Genomic DNA, 18,704 nt, shown 5'->3' on the forward strand with positions numbered 1-18,704 from the left:
AGAGGGGGGTGCGGAGGGTGCTTGAGACCCTGCCCCTTTTGTCCGAAGTGCCCAAAGTGCCCTTTTTCCGGTCGTTCGTCAGATTTTAACGTACAAAACTGTTATACTGTGATACAAATCGGGCACTAGGACCATGCAGAGGCAGCCGCCTCAAGCTGAAGGCTATTTTCCCTTAGACCCGCCTACAAGCTCACTGATTGGCTCTGCCGCATCATACTAACGTGTGATTGGTTGTCCTTGCTGTCGCTCTACCTTGTAGCCATGGAGACGACAGACCGGTGTTTTCCCTGCGGACAGGAGTCTGCGTTCATCTACCTGTAAGTTTCTTTTCTGCCTGCTTCACGTCAGCTGGATAGATTTTAATATCAGAGCTTTTGTTTACGCGCGTTTGAGTCCGTGGTTAGTGTGTGTGGAGCAGAGTCAGTTAGCTGCATGTCTGGGACAGAAAATGAGACATGAGAGAGACTTCTCCTGAAGTGTTGCAGAAACTCAAAGAATCAATGTCTCACTCTAGATTCTCCGGGTCATAACTTCTGAATTACTAATCGAATAAAAATACTTAAACGGGTTCTAAAAGTACATAAAACGAGCTTTCCAATGAGGTATTACATGATGTAATTCATGTTACTCCAAAAATCGCTATTAGGAGGAAACCAGCTTTGCAGCGTCACAGAAAGAAACATAGCGAACCGCGACGGGAGAGCAGAGAACCGAAAGGAGGAGATGATCTGATCCTCTTCATCAGCAGCTTTTATAAAGTTATGGAAACGTCACAAATAAAATCCACCTGGTTGGTCAGGTGTCCCAGAAGGCTGTTTCTGTAGATGGTGACATGAGGAGGGACAGATTAAAGTCACACTGGTTTTTATTTGAACACTCCACTGTTTACTAAATGATTCAGCTTCATTCCAGCATTATTTATACGTACAATAAATATTTATTTAGCTGAAAATATCATTTTATCAGTGCAGAATTTTATTAGTTTACTTTTTGTAATGAAATGTTTAGATTTAACCTTTTATCTGCTTATTGATCTTCATAATGCTGGTAGAAATGCAGCTACAGTTGTGAAGTAGCCTATGAGTGTTATTTTATGATACCTAGTATTTATTTTACTGTATCCCGTTCTCTGGACCAGAGCGTAGACCTGTGGTCACAGACAGGCTGCAGTCATTAAACTGGTTAACATGAGGTCAGGGGTCACACTGTTTTCTGAGTGTTTGCAACACAGTTCTGGGTTTAAATACCGGAAGTTCGTCTGACATAGTTTGCTCAAGTCATTTTGAAGTTCCTGTTTAGTAATAAATGTAAAGAAAATTCAAATCTGTTTTTTTTTTTTCATTTAAGCTGCAGTTTTACAGACTTTAATAAACATAAACACTAAATACAAACCAGACACTGAAAGCTGAGGTTGTTCTGAAAAAAGGAGCAGAGTTACAAACATTTTACAATTTTATTACAATTTTAAAGCCATAAAACAAAAAAATACTTGTTATATTTATGGTCATAAGAGGGTTAAACGTGATAAATTTTCTGCCTCCCACAAAGAGATGGTAAAAGTGAATGTGAGCATAATTATATACGTTTTATTACTTTATTGTGTATTTTTTATTATTGACTATTACTCCAAAGAGTTCAGATGAAGGCAACTGGACTTCTTTGGTTTCTTTAAAACATTTCACTTCTCCTCTGAGGAGCTTTGTCAGTTCTAACTGGAATATGGGAGAGTCAAGCTCATAAGCTGTAGCTGTCTGTTGTTGTTTAAAGAGCAGAAACTACTCTGAGTACCCCGCCTCTCCATCTCCTGATGAGTCGTTAGCCTCTATTGATGGTGAGTCATCGTGTTGATTAGATGCAGGAAGGTGTGACCTAGACTGAAACTGAATGAGATTCAAAAAAAAAGTTCTAATCTTTTAAACAACGCTGTTGGTCCTCTTGGTCCTTGTTCTGGTTTTCTAAAACCCTGTGTTAAAAACCTTGGTGTGTTTTTAGACGGTTCTTTTAATCTTTACAGACTGGTGAGTGCAGGGGTCCAATCAGGTTTTTATCATTCAAGGCAGATAGCAAAGGTGAAGCCATACCTTCCTGCTAATGTCCTCGAACATGTCATCCACCTGTTGGTGTCTTGCCGATTGGACTACTGCAACTCCCTGTATTCTGGCCTGGGCCAGTCCTCCCCACACCGACTTCAGGTCCAAAATGCAGCGGCTCGCTTGCTGACTGGAACCAGCAAGTGGGAACACATAACCCCGGTTCTGGCCTCTCTCCATTGGCTTCCTGTCTCTTACAGGATCCGTTTCAAATTTTTACTTTTTGTTTTTAAATCCCTTCATGGCCTGGCCCCAGTTTACATCTCTGAGCTGCTGTCCGCTTACGTCCCTGCCAGAACCATGAGGTCCAGCTCTCAAGCTCTTTTAACAGTTCCAAAAACCCGCCACAAGACTCGCGGCGACAGAGCGTTCTCTGTGGTTGGGCCCAAACTGTGGAACAAGCTACCTCTCAACATCAGGACCACACAGAATCTAGAGCATTTTAAATCCCTTCTTAAGACGCAATTTTTTGATTTGGCTTTTAATGCAGGTTGACTTGAGCATCTTAATAGTTTTTAACAGTATTTATCATAGATTGTGACTGTTGTGTGCTCATCTTATTTTAGGTTTTTATTGTTGATTTGTTGTATCTTGATTTGTTTTACCTTGTACAGCGCTTTGGTGTAGCTTTGCTGCTGTAAATGCGCTCTGTAAGTAAAATTGACCTTGACCTTGACCAAAGCTGCATTATTGGTTCTGGAAAGGTGAAATCTAAGCCCCGCCCCTATTTAAAGTGGGGTTTTTACGTTTTGACATAGATAGCTTATTTTACTCCTCTCTCAAATCATCTATCTTCTCTGTCCAGAATGTGGACTTTGTCATCTTCAAAGGTGTCCCTTGTCCTTCAGGTGAAGGTGGACTGCAGAGTTTTGACCTGAAGAGGCGGCTCTCCTGTGTTGTGTTATGTTCTTGTGTAATTGTTGTTTAGTTTCTCTAATGTAAACATCTGGACAGTGCTCCTACACTGGACTGCATAAACGACCCCACTGTGCTTCTGTTTGGGTGTTTTGTCTTCTGGATGGACCAGGTTCTGTCTGAGGGTGTTGTTGGGTTTAAAGCTTACCGGGATGTTGTGTTTGGAGAAGATTCTTCTAAGTTTCTCTGCGACTCCTGCCACGTATGTGATGATGGTGCCTTTGTGTGAAGGTTGTTGTTGTTGGGTTGGTAGCAGAGCTCTCATGTTTAGTGTTAAGTTCAGTGAGATCATAGAACGGGATCAAGAATTTTCTACTGACAGGAAAAAGATCTCAGCTAACATAGCTGTAGATCACATGGATAAGTCTCTGTGGTTGCATTTATTTTACATTTATTTTACTACCTCTTACTAGAGCTGTCTTTAGTAAGCACAAAATATCTTTGGTTGTACACCTGTGCAATAGCAATAAATGATCTTGATTCCTGTTAAATGTACTTCCTGAATGAGTGACCTTTTCAGGCTAAAACAACAAAATGACAAATACAGAAGGACGACTTTTTTCTTCTTTTATAATGCGTTGCATCACCACCTGGTATCAGAACAGGACTCAGTATTGGAAGATAATCAAAAATCAAACAACTTGGACTCGGATCAGGGGCAAAAATGTGGTTGTAACATCTCTAGATTTGTCAGCTTTAAAAACTAAAACTATTATTTATGAACTAACATTAACACTAATGACACTAATTTATATATTTTTATTATGTTGTTTGAACCCAAGGGTCTCATTATCTGAATTTTCTAACTTGTTGGATTGCTCTATAGGTGCCCTTTTTTTTACTTTGAGCACCCGCCCCGCCAAAGGTCTCTGCACGGCCCTGCAGTATGCTCTAATGGGAAACAGGTTTCAACACAAACGGCTGTTTTCCGCTTGGTCTTAGAGCTCAACCAGTGTCAATTTAATATAGTGTAATATTGTTTTTGGATGGTAAAAAGTGCAGGGGTCAAAACTTGATTTTGGAAAAAGTGGGGGGGACATGTCCCCCCTGTCTCCCCCCCCCCCAAAAAAAATTACGTCCATGTATATTAGCTTAGAGTTTAATTTCAGTCATGTTTAAATTTAGAATTTAAAATTCTGGTGTAACTTCATGTATTTAAACTCAATCCTTAAAGGTGTGATTTAACTATTTATAGGTCTGATTCTAAAAAATTTAATTTAACTAGAAAAATTGGATTCTACATATCTACATCCAACTGGTGCATTTGAAGCTAAATGTGACTAAATGTAGCTGAAAATATTCTTCTTAGTAAGTTTACAATCAGCGCCCCATACGTGAGGCTTCTGGCTGATTACAGTGGGCTGTTCTAACTATGGCAGGAATTTGTCCCGGGAGAGATGAAAAAGCAGGAAAAACATCAAAATATGTCAACCACACAAACAGATGTAGCTTAAACACACACACATGCAGACACACACAAAAATCTTGATGCTGAGGCAAACGCAGCGGTAAGCAGTTCTGCTGTGATGTGCTTTTCTCATAACTTGGAGCAATACAGTGTGTGGGCCATGTATAATTCATAAGTGTACAACTGGTGTGTATCATTATGGTTAAAGCTGCATGTTGCAAAATAAAAATAAATAAAAAAAACACAAATGATGGATGGCCATTCGTATGACTTGTCTGCAAACAGCATCACATCGTCCACCCTGAGTGGAGCTTGTCATGTGGTCAAAAGACTGGAACGACTGTGATGCTGGCACATCCCACAGACCTTTGACCTGATCTGCGTCAGGATGGCAAACGTGTAAAAATAAAGCACAAAGAGAAGCCAGTTACAGTCATTTCTGGCATCATCCTGCACATCCACCTCCCTCTGATTGTTCACCCGGACAAAGGCGGCTGACAGCGCTGGTGCTGCAATATTGACCGGTCATGAGAGCTTTGAAAAAGCAGAATGTTCCTGCAAGATGCTCGTGTTTAGGGCGGGGCAACAAAGACACGAGTGAACAAAAATGCTCACGCAATTTACAGACGCAGTCACTCAGTGCTTTCCAGAGAACTGTTTTGACAAGAAGCTGGCACATTCAGTTATCTTCTGACCCGATTGTTTGAGTTTGACTGATGTAGTCGTGCATCGGCGCAGAACCGATTCAGACAACGGCTTCTTTTGGCTTTGTAGTCCATACAGAGGGAACTGTGTCTGCTGAAGAGCTCTCGTTTTAAAATCACTGTTAATTTATAACATTGCTGACTAACTGAAAGGGTAATTAGGGTCTTTGAAAGTGTTTTTTTAAAGATGAACATTTAATATCTTACCTGGTTAGATAGAGCTTTGAACAACCTCAGCCTAGAGAAGCTTGGATGATTTGATCTGACCAGATCGATAAGCTAATGGCTAGTCTGAGCCCAAAGGGGATTTATGCTGAAAGACTTTTTAAAAATATATCATACTGGTTCATTTTTTATACTACCATAAACCTTTTATTAAATGTTTATTATAACAGAAATAAGATGTTCTTATTTTAGCCCTCACTAGACACCAGCGGAAGTGCTACTGCTAGCTATCACTAATATTTATCAAGGGAATAACTATAGAGTTCTAACTAAATTATTGATTATGGAAGATTGATGCTATGTTACATTTTATGGAATAAATGTTCTATATGTAATAAAAATGGAGTTGATTTGAGTATGCTGTAATCCATTGTAGGTGTTGTCTGCTCGGACTAGCTGCTAGCCCGTTAAACCAGTCGGGAATAATCTGTTACTCTAAACTGAAAGTATTCCAGGTAAAACTATAAACTGTTTCCAACATTTCTGTAACAACCATCAAAGGATCTTATCTTACATTTTAATGGTAAACATAAAAATCTCCTTGATTTAAACTTCTGTTGTTGCGTTTCCTATTTTCATACTCGGATAAAACTTTAGCCAATAAAAAGTTGTGAAAATGTTTGTTTTGCCTTCTTTTTCCATTCTAGCAATTATCATCATTACTAGGGATGCAACTTTTTTCAAACCGATACGATACCGATGCTTGGGTCTGTGTACTCTCCGATACCAATTACCGATACCGATACTTCTACCACACAAAAAAATGCTATGAATTGGAATACAGGTTTTATTTTCTTCTCTGCTTCCAACAGAAATAGACTGTGAGGTAGATAAAAAGCAAAATATATGAATAGAAATGATCGCAAAACTGAAACATTAGGTGAACAGAAATGACAAGTTACAGTGAAGCTACTTTCAAGCAACTGCATTGGTATCGGTTCCTGGTATCGTTTAACTATCGGTATTGGTATCGGCACTGATACCAGTATCAGTATCGGTGCATCCCTAATTATTACTTAATTTACAGTACATTTGTATGTAATAATTGTAAACTTTTTTGAGCATGCTTCAAAAACATATTGGGACTAATCCTGCTGGTCAACAGGGTTAAAACCTAAAGCAGTCAAACCAAAGTTCTCATCCTTTACTACACTCCACAGTCACAAACATCAGCATGACTACAGACCAGGGTGTGTATGAGGAGCTAATAATGTGGCTTTGAACAAATCTAAGGATAAGAACTATCAGTAGCGATTTTTATTTTAAATAATTCAAACCTCTCCACTATTATTTCCCCTTGCAATCTTCCTCAAACACATGCAATTTTGAAAAGTGGCTCCCAAGCTTTTCTTGCAGTTACTTTCATTGCAGTCACAAATAATAAACACAACCCGTACCCCAAGGGACGTTTTGGGTCTAAAGACTCCATCCCTAAGATCTCATGGTAAAGATACAAATCACTCAGCGTCTGCCTGTGGACATGTCAGCTTCCTGCTGAATGAACAAACGGGACTTTCCAAATAGGATCAAAATTGAGGGAGTGTCTCACTCTGTCATAAGAAATAATGTTTAGACCACACACACATGCACGCACGCACACACACACACACACACACACACCAGAACACACACATCAACACTCTCCCGCGAGTAATCAAAGCTGATTCACCATCAGCATCTGTCTGCAACTGAGTGTGTGGCAGGCTGTGGATTTGGTTGTTGTCCAAATCTATGATTTGGTGACAGAAGAAAAGTACCACAAACACACACACACACACACACACACACACACACACACACACACACACGTGCTTAGCAGCTTAAAAATATCTTTTTTGAGTTAGGGATTTCCAGAAATGCAGATTAAATTGCCAAATAATCCACATTGTCACTCAAAATTTTGAATTCAAAGCTATGAGATGCTGAGGGAGTTATTGCTGTCAGAAAATGTACAAAGTTGTGTGTGTGTGTGTGTGTGTGTGTGTGTGTGTGTGTGTGTGTGTGTGTGTGTGTGTGTGTGTGTGTGTGTGTGTGCATGTGCGTGCGTGCGTGCGTGCGTGTATGTGTGTCATAAACTGCATTTGAGGACATCACAGAATAATTTATGTACACTGATTAGTTTGGCATCAAAAGTGAAAAACAGGCCACGCCCTAAAGGAAAACGACCCGTCAGAAACAACAAAAGTGGTTTATTTGATCCTCAGTGGAATCTGCAGAGTCTGAGAACTGCCTCAAAACTGGGACGTGTTGCCTGTTTTTGTTGGGATCGTGCACAAACACCAGCATCATGCTGCAACCATAATTACTTGTGAGTGCGAGGGATCAAAACTAGACAAGTTATTTTGACGGGTTTGCCTGTGTGTACGTATGGATGTGTGTGTGTGTGTGGGGGTACCACAAAGGAAAGTAGGAAGTTGGTTCGTAAACATATGAATAAACAGTTATGATTTGCTTTTGGAAAACTTTCATAAATGACTTTCAGGACATTGGAAAACTCTAGCTTTACCTGAATTTTATTTTTATTTATAGATGGTTCGTCCCATTTTAGGGACTCGTGTGGCATTTGTAGCTGGGTGGTAAACACACTTCGTAACATTCACCTCTGTTTTTATTACTTTTGTCATCATAAAAATCTCTGAGACTAGAAAATTTACCAGGGCATGAGTCGGCCAATCTTGGTCCATTTGCTCTTTGTCATGAAGAATCCGATTATAGGATCTGTCACGGCGCCCCAGACTTTACCTGTGAACAGTACCACGGAGGCCTGGAAGGCACTGATCTGCATAGTAGAAGAGAAAGTGAAAAACTCTTTATTCACATTAAACCAACATTAAAGAGTTCACATTAAGCTATTGCTTTTAAACTGGTTTCAGTGGTTCTTGAGCCAGAAACTTGAGAAACTGCACATTGCACAGCACTCTGCTGCCCTCTGCTGACTAGAAACTGCACTGTGGTTCGGGTGAGAACACAAGTGAAATGCCTCTGATTGCTTTACGCCAATAAACTGTGCCGGTAGCTCATAAAAGCTAGCAGTTAGCTTTATCCGTTTACTGGCCATCAACAAAAAGCACAAGAAGAAGAATTTAGCTTTTATTTTTGGCATGATGGCACATCCAGGAAGTAAAGGGTAATGCCTTTGAAGGTGAAGCAAAGAGCTAAAACCAGAGTGAACATCGGCACAGCCTACTCTAGTTTGAGGAAGCTAAAGGAGGCTACAATTACATGGACTGCTGGTGACCTGGCTTTGTTGCTACTGGACTTGTAAGTAATAATATTTTTTGTCCAACTCGTTGTTACTGCTAGCTACTGCAGACTGCGACGGGGTTGTTTAAAACTGATGTAATTCCACTTTCAACCATGTAGGAGGGATAGCAGAAAACGTACCAAGTGTTGCTTTAAGGAACCAAAAACCTGTGGTGTTTCTCAATGCCAAGGAACATTGCCTTGATGTCTTGGCCCCGCCCCAGTTTCCTAGGAAATACGTCACCAGAAACCTTCAAGGCGTGTTCCAATGTTCTACTGAGGCATCTGTCCTCCGTTTGTTAGCCATTTAGCTAGCTGAGCAAGGATACACTGGAGGTATCTTGTGGCCTAGCCTTGGTCAAAAGTTTACCAGAATACACCGTGGTATTTTCAAAAGGATGGCGAATCAGAAGCCGGCAGCTGCTTCAAGGCAAATTTCAAGTTTAAATGTAAGTCATCTTAGCTATCGGGCTGACATCTGAAATGTTTTTTTTAAATCTAAAGCAGTTATCCATGGTTGGTTAGTTGTTTAGTAGTTGCATCTTTGGTGGCTAACAGGTAGTAACTCACTTACATATTTAATTTAACAAATATATACACAATTCTAAAAGGCTCATTACATATTTATATTGAAATGTATACGTATAAAATATAACGTTATCTCCCGTGTCAAGTGATGCAAGTCTGTTCCATTTAACCATTTTCTTTGGCCAAGGAAGGGCAGAGTCCTCGTAAGCAAGGCGCCTTGGCATTGAGAAACGCCCACACTCTTTTCTTGTCTTTTACCTGAGCAACATCGAGCAAGTAGATTTGCAGGAAGAAGGCCGTGGCGCTGCTAGCCACCTCCTTGGGAGCACCTCCGATAGCGAAACATAGTTTGCTGCAGATGGACAACTTCTGGCTTAGGTTGATCTGTGAGGAAAAACATTGATTTTATCCAATTTAATTCAAAGAAATGTTGGGATAATTCAAAAAAAACTTCAGACGTTTAAAAACTAATTATACAAGTTCAAAATAATTAAAAGCTGCATCAATGTGCTCATTGACCCGTCGTCCGAACATGACCAGACGTGTCCTCCTCAATCTAGCTGTATAAACTGGAGGTTCTTGCATCACAATTGGGTTATAGGGATCCATTAACAGCTGTTTTATTCCGGAATGTCATAGTGTGGCATGGACGTAATTTTTTTTTTGGGGGGGGGGGATGTCCCCCCCACTTTTTCCAAAGTCAAGTTTTAACTCCTGCACTGTTTACCATCCAAAATCAATATTACGCTATATTAAATTGACACTGGTTGAGCTCTAGGACCAAGCGGAAAACAACTGTTTGTGTTGAAACCTGTTTCCCATTAGTAAAGATACCCACCCCCCACCCCACACTTCTAAAGTGAAAATTACGTCCATGTAGAGTGGCCAAAACTGGCCTCAGTCACTTACTCCATTACACCTGTAAGAAAGGCTCAAGTTTCTGGTGCGTTTTGCCTCATTTACTAACAAAATCTGCTTATTTCAGCCCTTGTCAATTTGTTAGAGAGCAGGATGAAATAACAATGATAGGACAGCAAAAGTCAATCATTTCTGACCACAACAAAACCATAAAGTCATCACTTTCGATAAATTTAATTAAAATTCCAGGAACCCATTTTGTCGGCTGATTCATTAACATCTGAAACTGGATTTGCCTGTCTTATTTCTACAAAGCTGGTATTTTTTTTTAATTAAACTTGTACCAAGTTTAATCACGTAAGTAGCAATCAGAGCCTAAACCTGGATAAAAGAAAATGAAAATTTAAATCAAATGAAGGAGGTAAAGATATAATGTCAAGTTAAAGCAGAACTAAAGTTTCCTGAATGAAAAACTTTCTATTTTTGATTTTGCACTGAAATCATTTGCAAGTTAAAAACAAAGTTAGCAATTTGCATTAATAAAAATGGCAAAAATGCAGGTTTTTTATTCTCATTTTAATCAAATAGCTCATGTCATAAATAGAAATTTTAAAAATGATGTTTCAACACGCTATTATGTTGTGATAATGTTCATTTTACACCACATCGTTTGTTCAAACAAGCACAAACTAATGTTTGTCATCCTGTAATGACAGGAAGTGACTTAAAGCAGGGAAATGTTTTATCATTTACATCCAAAAGTTCATGTTGTAACCCTAACCCTAACATTCAGTCATTCCCTGACATGAAAATCGCTTTGTAAAAGTGCACAAACCGATCTGAAGGTATGCAGACTGGGATAAAACTGCTGTTGCCTCCCAGGCACTGGAAGGAAAATCGACAACGGTCACTTAAAATTGTGAAACTGCTAGTAATAATACACACACACGTGAGTGTTTTGGGGTCATGGTCCTGTTGGAGTACCCATGACCTTTGGTTGAGATCGAGCTTTCTAACACTGGGCAGCACATTTTTCTCCAAAATGTATCGAGATCTTGTTGGACCCTGAAAAGATTCAAGACTCCCTGGTCCAGATGCAGCAAAGCACGAGCCAAGCCTTCTCCATGTTCCTAATTCATGTAATCGATGTCATTTGATTGGACTTGTCTCATCTGTCCATGTGACTTTTTCTCAGAAGTTCCTTTTAATTGTCATTTTAGTTTGTCATCAAGTTTTCGTCTTTCAGCGACCTCCAGGTAGGTTGTCTACAATCCTGAATAACACGCCCAGTTCTAGTCAGAGGAGTATCAAGCTGCTATGGAGAAGCAACCTAGTGAAATAGACCAAATTCTTGCTTTGCAAATTTTGGTCTAGGAACGCTCCTTTGGGACCTCCGCAGCCCCTTGCAGCATTCTGGCTGGCCAATCACAGCTCTCTGTCGGAGTTTCAAACTGATAGAGCGCTGTGATTAGAAGAAGAAGAAAGTATCATTTCTATAGCGCCTCTCAAGATAAAAATCACGAGGCGCTTAATGGTGGTCCAGTCACAGCACTCTATCTCCTTTGTGGGTGTCACAAAATAGGTTGGAGGAGGAGGAGGACCCAAAATGCAGAACGAGATGAATTAGGCAGAGGTGGAAGATAAAATAAAAATCCTTTATTTTGGAGGAATCCTCAAAGGCAGGGAGCAAAAACACCAAAAATCCAAAACAAACGCTCGAGAACTAGAAACACTCGAAACCAGAGAGGAGAACGAGACGAGACGGACAGGGAACAATGGACCAACACAACATAGAGACACAGACAGGGTTTTATACACTGGGGAAGACGAGAGGAAGATGAATTGCAGGTGTGTGGGGAGAGAGAGACCAGGTGAACACAATTACTAATTAGGGAGGAAACAAACGTGACCTAAGAATAAAAACTAAAGACAAGAAGAGCAGGAACATAACTAATAATCTAAGGAGGGGGAAAAACCTCAAACATTGATGGGAAAAGACACACTAGAGAGACTAATGAACAGCTGTAACTAAGGAAAATGATCTAAGAATAAAACCTAAAGACCTGAAGGGCAGCAAACATAACTAATATTCTAGGGGGGAAGCTGAAATGAGAGGAAAACACTACAGAAAGAAAAACCACAGGGGCATGACTAAAAGGGGGCCAAGGGAGCACAGGACCTGGGAGGGGGAAGCCTGTGGAGAGAAACCAAGAGGGCTGAAGATCTGGGGGCAAATGGGGAAACCCAGGAGACACAAGAGGAAGACAAAGACAAGGACATATGAGGGCGCTAGGAGACATAAAAGGAGAACCTAGAGAGGGATGGAGAACATAAGGAGACACATGAGGGGAGACGCAGACTGAGACCATGACAGTGGGCCAACTAAATAATATTTTTATTTAGTCTGGCTTGCGAGGCTAATAGAGACGGTCTTCTAAACTTTACCTTTCTAATCTTCTGAGACAGCCCTGTCTGTAGCTTTCAGTGGTCCATGTTGCCAAACACTGACTACTGTGCAATCCTTCAAACAAGAAGACTAGTTATCAAATTAAAGACACACTTGATGCAGATTACGAGATACACCTTAGTTAACTTGTCTGTGCTCACATTGTATGACTTTTCTAGGGGTACCATAATTTTCGTCCAAGCTATTCTTTAGGCCTCGTTCACATGGCAGGATTTTAAGTTGAGAGACCACACGTGTTGCTAAAAGGTCACGGATATACCAGCTTTAGTCCCGCAACATGTGGTACAAAAACTACACGCTACTTAAAAACCAATTTCACACACAAACATTCCCGGTGAGACGGAAAACCCGGCAAAGCCTCACGAGATCAAACATGACTTTGGAGAAAACAAACAAGGAGAAGAACGCGTGTGCAGCATTCTTCTGTCACCTCACTTTCTGACTGGCTACACGTAACATTCAACAGAATCCTCTGGGATTAATAAAGTATCTCTGATTTGATTTGATTTGATGCTCATTAGGTCCTCGAAATGGGACCAAGAAAATCCAACATGTTTTGATGACCCCAATTTATGATCGTAGTGGTCCTGACGTCCTTCAAAGTACATCACATCGCTCTTAACACACCACACACAGCAGGAATGTCTGATAAGATTATCTTTAGAGCTGTTACAGTAATCAGGTGCATCCTTAAGATTATCAGAAGGGATTGGGTCAAAAACCTTGCTTTGTGAACCAGGCCTTAGTTTTTAAATTATTCTGTTGAACCATAACTGAAATATAATGACTGATTTTCATTATTTGATTTTTAATACATTTAAAATATTATTATTATTATTATTGTCGGTTTAAAGTTATTTTCAGTGAGCATTGGTTGTTTTCCTCCTTTAGCAGAAGGGTAGACAAACAATGTTGTTTGTAAATTGCTAATTTGGTCCTGCTAGTGGGCAGGTTTTCTGTAGCAGGACAGATGTTCATTGATGAATGTGGGACTGTGTGTTGAGGTAGAGCCCCTGCTGGCTGTTAGTGGTGTGTGGTGTTTGGTGCAGACACTGAGGCTTACGAAGGAGCCAGAGAAACCCACCGAACCCTCTATGGTTCTGTTTCCTCCCCGACTCTCTGCTAAAGCCATTTAGGATCTGTGTGTTTGTGCACCACGGGCCAGCTTTCATCTCCAGATTAGAATAAAGTGAGACACCCACAGTCTGAGGAGCCCAGTATTTACAACTGTCTCAGAAGTCATGGGCACGTATCAGCCTCTGTCTTAACCTTTGGTGTCACACAGAGAAAATAGCACCGCTCCACATCCAGCGGCTGAACCCGGCTGACAGCTTCTCTCCCGAGAGCAAAATGAAAGAAGGAAATCACCAAAGCAACCACAACCACGACCGGCGCACTGTTATTATCCAGCTCAGGTTTTCTCTTCCTCCTTCTCTCTCCCCATCAAAACACGGAGGGGTTGGAAAACGACAGTTACCAGGAGGAAGGGGAGTGTAATTATTCAATCGCAAGACAAGCGGGTCAGAGGTAAGTAAAGGCTGCACGGCGGTTCCGACTTCAAAACTCTCCTCTTCTTCTTCTACTCTCACTGCAATTATCCTTAATTGGAGAGGGGGGAAGGGGGAAAAAATCAAAGTCTTTGGTGTCTGGAGAGAGCTGCTTAACTGATGATGTGCAAAAATACTCTCCTTGCCTGTCTCTGAACACATTTTCTTTCCCACCAAAAAGCTTCAATCTCTCATTACAGAGCTCTCATCATCATCATCATCAAAAAGCATAAACAGGATATCTGCATTTGTCTGAATGCACAAACAAAACCTCGTGCACACAGATATGGAACAAATCAGCAAACAGGAACAGAAGCATAGCTCAGTTCAGTCAAGCGAAGGACACGGTCGGATAAAACTAATCTCCAGGGTTGATTAAACTTCAGGCTTTGAAAGAAGAAGCTGCCTTAATTACAGCTGAGGATAATTAAAGAAAGTAGGAGAGAAAGTATTTAGCCAATCAAACGACAGCGATTTGGTAAAAAATGTTCCTGAGGATTCTAATTATAAGGCTCATACCACATACTCCACATTTAAGAGTCAACAAGTGGCATCAAGCTTTCTGTTCAGATTATGAGGAGCTCTGCTGTAAAATGTCACCAGAGAATTTGTTCCTTCTGATAAAACAGCTTCACGCGCATCAGTAGCAGGAGGAGGAATCATTTTGGAAAAATCAGGACATTTTCTTCCAAGCTGAATTCGGACAGCAATTTTATTATTTATGAAATTAAAATAAAAGAGAAATCGTGCATCTAATGAATAATGTCTTTGGTCTCGCTGAACCGCCACACTTTTGCACTTCCCTGGGTCCTCCATTCATAACGCGCTTGCGTATCTAGCAACAGAATACCACTGGTGTGTGAGGTTTGTGGCTCAAAAATATCAGAGAAGGAGAAACAGCCGGCTGCTACCACTTCAACTTTGGGACAAACTACCAGCGTCCTAAAAAGAAAAACACCATTTGAAGTCACGGACAACAAAAGACGTTTAAACCTAGAAAATGGTGACTGGTGTTTAGTGCTATCTTGATTCATCCAGCATTGCGGGTTTCTGGTTGCGACAGAATCGTCTCAGGGATGATACCCAAGTAAAAGGCTGAGTGTTCCACGACCGTGATTGCAATCAAAATCTAGCTTATTTACAGATTTGCCATAACAGCTTTAGATTAGGTTAAAAGTTAAGTTAAGTTAAGTTAAGTTAAGTTAAGTTAAGTTACGTTACGTTACGTTACGTTAAGTTAAGTTAAGTTAAGTTAAGTTAAGTTACGTTACGTTACGTTACGTTACGTTACGTTACGTTAAGTTAAGTTAAGTTAAGTTAAGTTAGAGAACAACTTTTCTGTAAGTTTTGTCAACATGCGGTCAGCTGGACTCATACATGTGATGACCGCTTAAAGTTAAAGACAGAGAAGCAGCAAGCTAGCAGTGGCAAAGCATGCATGCTAACTCTTGAAATTATTTTATATTTATACTGAAATAAACATTATTGGGTCATCTTGTGTCTTGTTTGTAAATACATCAATATTTTTAAAATCTGGAGATTTTGTCCAGGTACAATGAAGACTAGTTTTGGTTTTCATTTTAACATGATTGACTACTGTTAAAATAAGTGTTCTGGATCAAAATTACGTCTATAATAATATGGATGTGAGAAAATATCGATACACTGAAATGTCATGATATTTCGTGTTTTGATACTGAATCAAAATTTGAAAGCAGTTTATTAACTTTTTGTTGAGAATTTAATATTTTTATTTTGTTGAGAATTTTTATTCAGAATTTAATACTTTTTTTATTTTATTGAAAAATTTTTTGAGAATTTAATTTATTTTTATTTATTTGAGACTTTTTATTGAGAATTAAACAATTTTTTTATTTTATTGAGAATTTTTATTGAGACTTTACATGCAAACATTTACTGTATTTCTTTTGTATGTTGCAATTCAAACACCGACATCTAGGTGTCAGCAGTTTTCACTGCCTTCATTCTGACGAAATCTTGCAATAACACTGGGTGTGTCTGATTTTTCTAATTTAATTCAGTCTCAAATATAATCTGGCTTTTAGTATTGTAATACATCACATCTTCACCCCTGCATTGTGATATATATCGTATCGCCAGACACTGGTCAGTACACACCTCTAATAAAACATAATCTTGGTTTATGTTTATTGTATAGTTCCTCAGTTGGAATAAAAATGGAATAAAGAGAAATCTTACATGAAATTTGTAAAACCAGTTGGTTGTGTCTACCACTAGGGGACAGTATAGGTTAGGAGAGGAGAATAAGAAGTGATTCAGTAAGAGAGTTAAGGCCTAGTCCACACGTAGCCGGGTTTTTTTTTTAAACGAATATCCGCCCCTCCAAAAACTTGCATCCACACCACCTCGTTTTAAAAAAACTGTCCACACGTACCCGGATAAATACGTTGTTAAGGACATGCCAGACCTGTAGGCGGCAGTACTTCCCCCGTTCTTAACCTCGTCCTTCGTCTGTGGTCTTCCGCAAGGAGCAGTAATTCCGCTTGCAAAAACAAACAAGCAAAAAGCGCTTGGACCATTGATAAAGCGAGCGCAGCTCTGAGGGCATCCATGCTGTCGGCTAGTGTAAACACAGGTCGCACACGGGATGTCAGCATTTTTTTGTCGCGGAAAGTGACGTTGCGGACCTTAGAACTCCGGTTTTGTCTGTCCACACGCAGACACCCAAAACGGAGAAAACGCAGATCTTCACTTTGGCCGGAGTTTTTAAAAAGATCCGTTTTTGTGTGAAAAAACTCCGTTTTTGTGTGGATGACAGGCCAAAACGTAGAAAAATATCTACGTTCTGGCAGATCCCCGGCTACGTGTGGACAGGGCCTAAGATGGATGCCTGATATTGCTACATGTGACGCAGGTTCGAATAAACTGAAAATTAATTCTTGCCTACATGTGATACAACAGCCAAGTTGTCTTTATTGCTGGAAAGGAATTAATGAAAAACCACTACTGATGTTTGTGTCCCTCCTACATCCAAGAATGCTACAGAAACCTGGCTACAGAAGGGCATTTGGTTCAACCATGCTTTTGCTGGGACGTATTGAGGTAAACAAACCGCTCTGGAGTTCTTTTGGAACAGCAACTGTGATTAGTGTGACGTCAATCAATAAAGAGTGATTACACCTGCGTTAACAAACTGCAGCAAGTCTTGAAATGGCACAGGGTTCGATTTAAACTGACTAAACACAGCAGACCAAAGGAAATGTGTTAGGGAGTCTGTTAAAAGGCAAACTATGATGTTATACCCAACACTAACCAAGCTTTCTCCAATTACACTGAAATCTTTCAAAACAATAAGTGAAACAAATGTAACCAAAGAAAAAATGTGTAAAGAAATAACTTTAAATTTATTCATGCACTGTGAGACAAACACTCTTGAAAACATCCTATCCTTGGCAGAACATCACCAGGACCTTTCTGTTTATCTTAATAAAGATTAAAAAGGAAAAGATTAAAACACCTATGAAAGTATGTAGCAGATGATGATTCCTTCAGACTTTAACTCTACATTTAGCCTAATTTTTGCTACTACGTATGTTTGTGTGTGAAGGATGCCGGAGAGAATTATTTTTGATTGACGCTCAAATCAATAATTATGTCATTTTTGAGGGATCCAACGTCAAAGTGATTCATTTTGAAAGAATTAGACTGAAACTCTCACTGACTGCGGGATATTTCATTTGGCAGAAAGGACAGTTGCAGAACTGGTTACGTTATGTGACGTAATGTTATTTCACAGAAAGCCCAAGCATGCAGACGAGTGACTAGCTGTTGAATCGTCACATGTGACACACTTTCTGCAGCGATAAAGAGACGATGCATCACATTTAGGCCTGGCTGGCTGTCTGAGCCACCTTTCATTTCGTTCACCCTGAAGGAACAACGATAAAACACATTAACGTGCAACTTTAAGTAAAGTGTAAAATTAACGGGAAGTCCACTTCTGTTGTCTTGTTTCTGCTGATAAAGCCAGGATCTATACACAAAAGCGATTAGCCTGCAGGTTTTCCAATAAATCAGAATGGCTAAGTTGAACACAGTCAGCTTCCAGGCACTGATTTCACTATCTGAGAAATTACAACCCAATGGAAAACAATAAAACTCATTAGGAACAGATGGGCTTTGGGTCCCTGCACTTTCATTCTGATCAAGTCACTCATAAGCAAATATAAGCCTCAAAAACAGCAGCTGGGGGGGGGGGGTAAAACAAACCCATTAACCCTATGCAGCACACAGGATGTTAGTTACAGTGTGAAAAGATAACTTAATCAGAAACAAAAGATCTTACCTGTGGAGAGGTTTTGTGGAACAGTGGCTCACTGGACTTGATGAGTTTGCCCCCAGGCCCCTGCACTCCCCTGTCCCCTTTGGTCATGGCTGAGAGGCTGTGCGGGAGGCGGCAGCTGTACTTCTGCGACTGCATGTGTGAGGGAGCGATAAAGTGTGTGTGACTGTGACTCCTGCTGTGTGACAGAGTGGCCTGCCACTGGGAGGTGCGTGGCGGTGGCAGTGGAGGCGGAGGAGGCTGGAACTGGAAGTGGCTGAGGCTCCGGATGTGTGTGCTGCACGGGGTGTGAGCGACAGCTCTGGAGGCAGGGAGCAACTCCTGCCCCCCTGTGACAACTCTGCCTCTTTCTGTCGCCATTCACGTGCTGTTGTTCTCTGGAATGAAGCCAGGAG

At 40.4% G+C, this 18,704-nt stretch overlaps 1 protein-coding gene across 1 annotated transcript in view; it reads right to left on the bottom strand.

Annotated features, from left to right (window-relative positions):
- The window catches only part of mfsd2b (MFSD2 lysolipid transporter B, sphingolipid), a 35,858-nt gene that overhangs the window by 16,501 nt on the left and 653 nt on the right, over positions 1–18,704 (bottom strand). The window contains exons 2-4 of the mRNA XM_015948171.3: positions 18,313–18,686; positions 9,372–9,497; positions 7,997–8,121 (exon numbers count right to left, since the gene is read on the bottom strand). Of these exons, the coding sequence (XP_015803657.1) occupies positions 7,997–8,121; positions 9,372–9,497; positions 18,313–18,669 (608 nt within the window). The 5' untranslated portion in view covers positions 18,670–18,686. The remainder of the gene's footprint in view (positions 1–7,996; positions 8,122–9,371; positions 9,498–18,312; positions 18,687–18,704) is intronic.

Source organism: Nothobranchius furzeri, chromosome 2 (assembly GCF_043380555.1).
Source record: "Nothobranchius furzeri strain GRZ-AD chromosome 2, NfurGRZ-RIMD1, whole genome shotgun sequence".
Classification (NCBI taxonomy): Eukaryota; Metazoa; Chordata; class Actinopteri; order Cyprinodontiformes; family Nothobranchiidae; genus Nothobranchius; species Nothobranchius furzeri.